Genomic DNA, 9,068 nt, shown 5'->3' on the forward strand with positions numbered 1-9,068 from the left:
ATGTGTAAATCAGTAGCTGGGAAACATCTGTACAAATCAATAGCAATCGACTCTATGAACAGGAAGTCAGTGTAACTAAGCTGCCACAAAGAAACGGCTTTAGGAAGCCAAGATATATTAAACAACTGTCTAACCTTGTAAATGTAGATATAAATGTGCTTTATTTGTATATACAAATATGGAGAAATGTGTGTGTTTCAGTTAGTGGTACTCCTGGCGTTTAGAATTATTGGGAAATATTTAATATGCTTAAGTTTAGTAATTTAAGGTTTATTTAACAGTTGTGTACTGTTGCTACTGATCTAAATAAGGAAACAAATATCATATTTATAGAATCACTGATAGAAACCATAATCCAAAGTAAGTCTAACCTGATCCTGCACTGATCCCATGAATGTTAATAAAAAGGGCCAACTGTACATTTGGCATTCATTCACCATGGGAACATGATATTCCCTCAAAATGCAAAACATTAATTAAATTGCATCAGACGCGCCGATAATAATATCAAACAATCGTGTGAATGCAGACAACAGGAGGAAGGCCTGTCATCTGGGCAGAAACATAAACGAGCGCAGATTAAAGTGAATGAACCTCGAGGACATTGATGAGGACACTCGGAAGGGAATCGTTGTTTGTTTTCAGTGGGAAAGATGGCAAATAAAATCCCTGCGATATGTATCATCATAACTGTAAGAGAGCTGGATTGGAGCTAAATACATTAATATATATTCTATGTCAAGATATACAAGATGCAATAGGTAATATTGTGTTCATCACAATACTAAAGGATGAAATCTAACATTACGTTAGGAGGAAAATGTTCCCTCATTTTAAAAGGTCAACTGGCCCGAGGATGATTGATCCGACACTACCTGCTTTTTTTTTGTGACCAAAAACACATTTGTTAGAATCATAGAAATGTTTCAATGTTTTAATTGTTTATGTACCAAAACCCCAACGAGGCCCACTTAGCTAATATTTCCCATCCTCTCTCTTAGGAATACAGTGATTGGCTCAACATGAGTGTGGTTGTGCTAGGACTAGAGACAAAGTGGCATTTTCTTCTCAGCAAGTGTAGCTCTCAGTACTTTTGTAGCTTGTAATTAAATCTCCATACTTTTAAGTCCAGTTTCACTCTCAGTGGTTTTGTTTGAATTTTTAACAAACAAACATCTTACTGTAATATCCAGCAGCTTCTAATTCAAACTGCAATTTATTTTCGCCCTCAATATATATCTTTTTTTCTCAGAGTTGGGTGTCTCAGAAGAGCTCTTCACGGTCAGCTGAACCTCGTGACATTCAGCCAGCAGCGCAGTTTTAGCATAGTGGGCGGCCATCCATGCAGCATGGCATCATTCCAGCTGCTGGTGCTGAAGACAAACACCAATAGCCGTTTAGCCACCAGCTGTAAGATCGACTGAATTAAACCAATGCTAATGACTGGGGTTTCCATGCACCCCCCCCCCCCCCCCCCATGAGAAAGAAGTGACTGATACGATGACATCATGTGCGTAATCTTCGTACATGTGACTATGTTACCACATGGACAATCTGGTGTGACATCAACTGGCTGCACAATACACTGATAGAATCTGCTTTGCATTGATCAGTACTGGTACTGTTAAAGACATGATGATCAACAGTAGAGCATTTCTTCAAATGGTCAGGCTACTAGAAGGAGATCTGCTGCCTGCGTTAGGGGCCGGCTGCTCAGGCTACAGGTACAAGAAGTTTAACGTTAATCTACATACAAAAATAAAAACATCTAATTGAGGGAACAGCATAGTGACAGGCGGCAGTCAAGATCAAAAACCCACACAGGCAGACAGAAGACGAGACGCAGGAGTGACAGCTGAGGGGTGGGGGCTGTCACAATTCAACAGCATAGCGAAAAGTGTTGAGAGAAAGAGAGAGAGACAGAGAGGAAGAACGGGAAAGAGAGGAAGCGACAGATGGACATTGAGGAGAGGCGTGGCAGGTGTATGATACATACTTGGCCTCGTCGACCACTTCCACTTCTGCCTGAGCTGTAATAGGAGCGTTGGAATGAACCGTCAGTGGTTCGTCTGCATTCAGCTCCCCGTTGGTCGAGCTGACCACCTGTGGCACAGACGGGTGTTACTTCAAAACAACAGTTAATAAGACGTAGACGTTGCCCAGAATCAATGTGAAAAAGCGGTCCTGCTGTGAGGGAGAGTTTCTCTGGTTAAAAACTGATGCCTGAATGTTGCTTTACCAATTCACTTTGCTTTTATAGTCTCCTCTATGGAAACACAACTCTCCAATAAAACAAAAAGCACATTAATATGTTGCATTACCTACTTTTTATTGCTTGCATTTTAAATCCATAGCCACTCTGTGTGTTATCAGTGTGTCTCCCTTTGATACCATTTAAAGCGAATTTAGAAAACCTAAAAGTTACTCCCAGACGACAACAAGAGATGGGTGGAGGACCATCAAAATTGTATACGTGTGTGTTGAGTTATGTACTTATATATATGCATGGAGCTAATAGGGCTATTGATCTATATAAATCAAATATGTTTATGGTTCACTTTCCAGGCCGTATGTCAGTATAGAAGAAAACTTTGTAAAACATTAACCTTTTGAAAACAAATCAAAAAGAAATAGATGAACAGCAAACAAACTGCCACCGACAGACAAATCAGAGTATACAAAGAAAAGCTATTAATGTTTGTCCCACTCACCTGTAGAAGAAACGCATTGTAATTATTTGTAAAAATGTGTGTTTTGTGTGCATAGGTGTATATAGTGTACACCTTTGTTAATCTCAGCCATCTGAACACCATTCAATTCCATTCATGATACAACAGTGTACACACATGATGAAGTTGCTAAAGCAGGAAATTGTTTTAATAAACTTGTTTACTTTCATAAAAATTACTGCACCTACCATAACCCATTCAACTTTGCACAGATGTATCAAAACTGGGTTTTAGGGGAGACGAGGTGCAAGAGGAGGGTGAAGTGACTGCTGGAGATACTCAAGCTACTACAAGCAGGTTATTCTGTGGCTATACTGCCAGCGAACCACGGTGTCTGTGTGAGCCTAAACGTTTTGTGTTTAGGATTGTCTTCTTCATTATCTGCTATTTCTCCTGCAAGATATTCTCAACAGTTGGTGTTTGAGGGTTTTTTTTTATGGGTCAACCCACAGTAGAACAGCAACTGTGTAGACAAATAAATGTTTGCATTAATATCCATAAAGAGTCAATAATCATTCTACTGCAGCGCCCTACCTGAAATTCAAGGTGTCTTTTCTTTTTACTCTAATTAAAATGTAAAAAAAATAAATATTCACAACTCACTTTTCACATTGACAGGTCTCTTTTATTAAATAAACTAAACACTTATGCTATTGATCCAATTTTTGTGCACGTTTCAGTTTGTACTGTCTACTTTGCGCATTCATTCTCTCCTTCGCTCAGTTTTGCGAAGGGCGGGGCTTCGACACACACACACACACACACACACACACACACACACACACACACACACACACACACACGAGAGGGGAGAACTAAATAGAAACTGCGCCGCGCACGCAAACAAGAGATCTACTAAAGCCTACACTGTACACACCAATGCAAAAAGAGATTTATAGACAGGAACAATCTTGGGTAAGTAGTCAAAATGACACCAGGATGTTCCTTTAAGCATGAGGACCTTTTTCGACTAAAGAGCATGCACTTAGCCGGCTAAGCCAAGTCTCCCTGCCATGCAAAAGGGCTTCTTGATCTTGCAAGGAATGTCCAAGCGCCATGACGAGTTGTAGGAGTTGCTGTTTATAAACCTAAAATCACATTTTAACCATCTGGGGTGGTTGGCACCAGATGACATGCATATGGTGGTGCAGAAAAATAACATTTCCCAGCCAGGGGTAAAGGGGTGGGGGAGGTATATGGTTGTAGATCTGTCTCACACAAGTCTAAAATACAAAATGTATGTCGTGGTAAAATGATTCTACCATTGTACATTTACTTGTGAACCAGAAAGGGTCACGGTAGTTATAAATACCTATAATATTCAATTATGAGCTGTAATTTCATTGTTTTATGGAGAATAATAACAAAAAATGTTCACAGGGTTGACAGTGCCATTTTATTTCTTCTGTATGACCTGCAAAGTACGTCTGAAAGTAAGACATTGAGCACAATTTGCTTCAGTAATGCAGAATCACCATTTGTAAATGCTAAACCTTTCTTTAAAGCTGCAGTAACTTCATTAAAAATAACCTTTTGTCATATTTGCTCAAACACTCATCACTATATTCTGACAGTATTGTATGACACCAATAATCTGTGAAAAACAAATAGCACTGAGGGAGGCAGAGGAACATGAGATGTTTCACAGACTACATCGGTCTCATGCACCACTGTCACGATTAGTGAGTTTCAGCAAATATGACAAAAGTTATTTTTAATAAAAGTCACCTGCAGCTTTAAAAACTGGTTCAGAATATTCAAATGACGAACCTGAGTATTGTTAAATGATTTAGAATTCTGGATTGGATCCTATGAGACAGATCTGACTCCATAGAGATTGGGTGGGGGTTGTGGTGGATCAGGTGAGGGGTTTATACCTGCACTGAGCCCCCGTGCCTGTCCGCTGCCAGGTGGGAGGTCAGATAGGAGGAGTTTGCTTGGCGTGTGGGCTGCACCTCCCATGCTCCTCGTCGATCTGAGACCGCTGTCTGCGCAGGAGTCGGGGGCGTCGGTGATGTGAGGGGAAGTGGGATTGGGGGGTGCGATGGGAGAGGGTGGGGGTGGTGATGGAATAATTGCGTTAGGAAAGATGGATATTTTGGTGTGCGAGGCCAGGTATCATGCAAAGCAGCATGAGAAATGAAAACAAAAAAAAATGTAACAAAATAAAAGAGGGAATCAAAATCAAAGCAAGGCTTCAGCCAAAGACCTGAACCAGGAACTAGTGAGCCTGAAGCCAAACGGAGGTAAGCTCTTACATCTTAAACCTTGGCCTATATCCTATTACATTTAATACAAATTAAACCTAATTATTGAACATGGTCTGTAACCTTTTTAAAATATTTTTTAATGAAAAAATCTGTTTGATGAGTTGTCTTCATAACAGCAATTAACGGTAGTAATCAAAGCAGAAGTGTTTGCACAAACACAATGTACAGTACATATTGCCTAAATTGGCAAACACATTTGAATGTTCTTATTCACCCAAACCTTATATGGAGCAAGACTTTGACATCTGTGGTTATCTTAAATTATGCAAATTAAACATATGCAAGGGGGAACATCTGTCGCTTGGAAATGCTTTAATTATTGTAATTATACTTTCTTAAAAAACAAAATGCTTAACACTTATACAATTTTACATCCTATCAAAAATTATAGTTTTGAAACTCTGCATGCACATTATCTTCGTTAAGTGATAATGATGAGGTCCTGATAACTGAAGAATCCTGAGTTGTTGCGTTACAGGTTCCCTCTTTCGCAGGACAGGTTGTAATGCAACCTTGGGACCACACACACACACACACACACACGCACACGCACACGCACACGCACACGCACACGCACCTGATTTCTAATTGGTGGGTGCTGCGTGGGCCGGTCTCTGTGAGGATGGCTCTCTCTCGTAACAGCAGATGCTCCAGAGTCTATATGGACAGACCCCACTGGTGTGGGCTGACGGGAAAAATCATCAGTTAAATGCCGTTCAGTCGAGCAGCTTGCGAAAACAAATTGTGGTCTGACTTAAAAAGTATCCATTAGAAGTGTATGTGTGTTACTTACTATCTGCCTGCCAACCCAGTCGTAAGTGTAGTCAAAGGTGTATCCTTTTCGCTCAAACAGTTCAGTGAACAGAGTCCTCAGATATTCATAGTCGGGCTTTTCAAAGAAGTCCAACCGTCTCACATATCGCAGGTAGGTGGCCATCTCCTCTAAAAAAAGAAAAAGGAAAGAAAAAATAATGGTTTAATCTTTCATATGGATAATATAATTCTAATAGTGTGATGACATTATTAAAACATTATATTTGGAAATGCATCACAAACAAAAAGGTCAAAATGACAGGCAATCTCTAAATAAATCAGTGGCATCATCAGAGTACCTGGGAAGTTCTCACAGAGGACCTCGATAGGAGTGTTTCGTTTCGTGTCTCCAATCTTCTGGTATCGTTCTTTCAACGTGTCGGCCTGCAGGAGAATCCAAACAGAAAGACATGAGAACCTGATGTCTGATAAGCATCAATCAGAATTATATTATAGTTCTTAATGTAGACGTTCTCAAATAAAATCTTAAATTATTAGGTCTCCTGGATCCCATAAAGTGACGACAGGTTCATTTCCAATTCATACTAATCACTTCTTATTTCTCTTTGGATGTAGCAAAGAAAAACCTGATAACTGAAGTCTTTACATTTACATTGTCTCACTTGTCAGAATACTGAATTTGGACTTTAACACAAAACTAACTTTCAACACATTCTGAATTTTTTCATGACTGCAAATAAAACAATGATAGTGATTTCAAGGTTGCAGACTGTCATGAGATCACGTCAACTTTCAGATGCGTTATTGTTTTATTGAGGAATGTTTTTATACACAGGATAAATCTGACTTAACACTTCCATGTACTTAGCATACCTTTAGTCCTTGCCATGGTAGACTCCCACGAAGGAAATACATGAACATGTGGCCTAAGGCCTCCAGGTCATCTCGCCGGCTTTGCTCTGTATCAATAGATTTGATAACAATTCACTGAGAAACTTCCAAGAATAAAACACAAACCACATTGCATAATAAGCATGTCAAGACTAGAGAACCAAGTAAAAAAAACAAAGCTATAAAACTAATCTTACCTTTCCCTAAATGTGTATTGATAGACATATATCGGGCAGTGCCGGTCAAGCTCTTATGCTCCCTGTATGGAATGTGTTTTTTGGTCTCGGGGTCGATGTACTCTTTGGCCAGACCAAAGTCAATGATGTGGATGATGTGTTCTTTTTTATTCCCTTGCCGTCCGATGAGAAAGTTTTCAGGTTTTACATCTCTATAGATGAGGTTTTTAGAGTGCACATACTCCATTCGAGAAATCTGATGACAGAGAATACAACAGGGTCAGCAAAATAAACTAAAATATACATAATGTAGATATAATCACAAACCAGGCCACAAAGTCAGCAGAGCAGGAATCAAGCTCACAATTAGTCAAAACTGACATTTTAATGGAAGATGACAGCTGCATTTATGCTGATTGACCAATGATTAATTCACTAACTGCTTAAGCACTGTGCTGCATAGCTACCACAGTGATCCACTAGAGGCCATCTTGCAATGTGATCACACCAGCTGAACGCCAAATCGAGCCAGGGGCATTGTGTGTGTGTGTGTGTGTGTGTGTGTGTGTGTGTGTGTGTGTGTGTGTGTGTGTGTGTGTGTGTGTGTGTGTTCTACCATGATGACACACAAACAGACTCGCATGCTGATAACAATACCAGCATCGCTGTCACGGCTGGTAATTACGAACAACAAAAGCCTGTTGATGTTGAGCCAGAATTTCGAGCCACTAACTGAGATGCAAAACCGTCCGCATGGGATTTAGGACTACGAAAGCACCAGCAATTACAACAATGTGTTTATAGATGTAAATCTTAACCAAGTGCCCAAAGCAATTTCCTTCCAAGAAGAGATTTAATAGAACAACAGCTCAAACACAATGGGAAAATAAGTAATGGTGCGAGTAATAAGATCCTTAACTTGGGTTTGATCTTGAGGGATCCTGATACCCTAAAACACTATTTTCTTTCAGCTGACAAAAAAATAAGAAGAGGCTTACAGCACTTATTGTGGGATTACTTACTTCTGCCAAAAAATAAATAGGAAGTCCTACGTGATCAATACAGAGGAGAGATTGGCCGAGATGCAGGCTTTAGCAAATCTCTGTTCTGCAATATCATGCTTATGTTGTGCCGTTTTGTACGTTTCCTTACGAATTTGCAGGGGCTATCTGCATTACAGGGCACTGCAGATTTTGTGCTGACAAAATGAAATGCTAGAAATTTTAAGAGGTCTGAGGCGCCTGAAAGACTGACTGAAACCACCCTCTGAGCTCCCAAACCTAATGACAGTCAGTGACGGCTTTGTTCTTTTTTACAGCCAGCCAATAGTATGTGTATACCGTCAGATTGCACTAGTAGCCCCTCCTGCTCCATGGGCCTCTGTGTGCACAATTTTGTGTTAATGAAATCATGTATAATGTGTTGGGTTGAATGCATCCAAACACCGTAAAACAGCTATACAAGCAGTGTATTCCATATTGTACAATACTTATACTAGGCTTTCTGGGACATATGCTGTAAAATCTTAAATGATGTTTGGTGCCTTGATTCACCTCACAGAAAGGCCATGCATTTGAGACATTTTATATTTGATCATATTTAGTAGCTCTGCTTTGCCACTTCTGATATTTGCTGTTAAAGGAAACACAATACATGCTCAATCTTGGGCGTGAAAGTTAGTAGACATGTGACGTTTTGTCAAAGCTCCTCCATCAGTTTCACATTAAAACCCATCCATTGATTCAAGGGGCAGAATACCTACAAAACCCTAGAGGGCTTTTATTGTAAAACATATACATGAAGTTTTGAGTTTCATACTCATAATAAGTGATTTAAAACAACTTAATGTGTCATATATTTGAACTCACCAGCTGAATAGCTATCATTAAGACAGTCTTCAGTGAAAAGGTCCTGTCACAGAGGTCAAAGAGGTCCTCGAGACTCGGGCCCAGCAGCTCCAGAACCATGGCATTGTATTTCCCACAGGGCCCAAAGTAAAACACCTGGGGCACGCCTTCAGCTGAAACATAAGGAGAAAGAAATTAGACTCGCATGAGAACAAAAACGCAATCCAGTGGACACAGCTGGCGTGGCGCAGTTATTTTTGGTCACCCCTCTACTTTCCTCCACTCTGTCCTCCGACTGTAGGTGTGTGTCGCCACCCTTCGCGAAGTACAGCGGAGGAGGGAATGTGAATGGCAAAGCAAAAAAGAAAAATTGTGATATAA

At 40.1% G+C, this 9,068-nt stretch overlaps 1 protein-coding gene across 5 annotated transcripts in view; it reads right to left on the reverse strand.

Moving 5' to 3' along the window:
• Positions 1–8,859, reverse strand: part of csnk1g1 (casein kinase 1, gamma 1) — a 30,187-nt gene extending 21,328 nt beyond the window's left edge. For 2 of the 5 annotated variants that reach the window (XM_029459931.1, XM_029459923.1), the window contains exons 1-8: positions 8,709–8,859; positions 6,862–7,096; positions 6,647–6,732; positions 6,112–6,196; positions 5,793–5,941; positions 5,577–5,684; positions 4,607–4,717; positions 1,997–2,103 (exon numbers count right to left, since the gene is read on the reverse strand). In XM_029459931.1, coding sequence (XP_029315791.1) covers positions 1,997–2,103; positions 4,607–4,717; positions 5,577–5,684; positions 5,793–5,941; positions 6,112–6,196; positions 6,647–6,732; positions 6,862–7,096; positions 8,709–8,807 — 980 coding nt within the window. In that variant the 5' untranslated portion in view covers positions 8,808–8,859. The remainder of the gene's footprint in view (positions 1–1,996; positions 2,104–4,606; positions 4,718–5,576; positions 5,685–5,792; positions 5,942–6,111; positions 6,197–6,646; positions 6,733–6,861; positions 7,097–8,708) is intronic. The other 3 variants (XM_029459947.1, XM_029459939.1, XM_029459955.1) reach the window with 2 other exon arrangements.
• Between the last annotated feature and the right edge of the window lie 209 nt (positions 8,860–9,068).

The sequence above is a fragment of the Cottoperca gobio genome, chromosome 3, assembly GCF_900634415.1.
Source record: "Cottoperca gobio chromosome 3, fCotGob3.1, whole genome shotgun sequence".
Classification (NCBI taxonomy): Eukaryota; Metazoa; Chordata; class Actinopteri; order Perciformes; family Bovichtidae; genus Cottoperca; species Cottoperca gobio.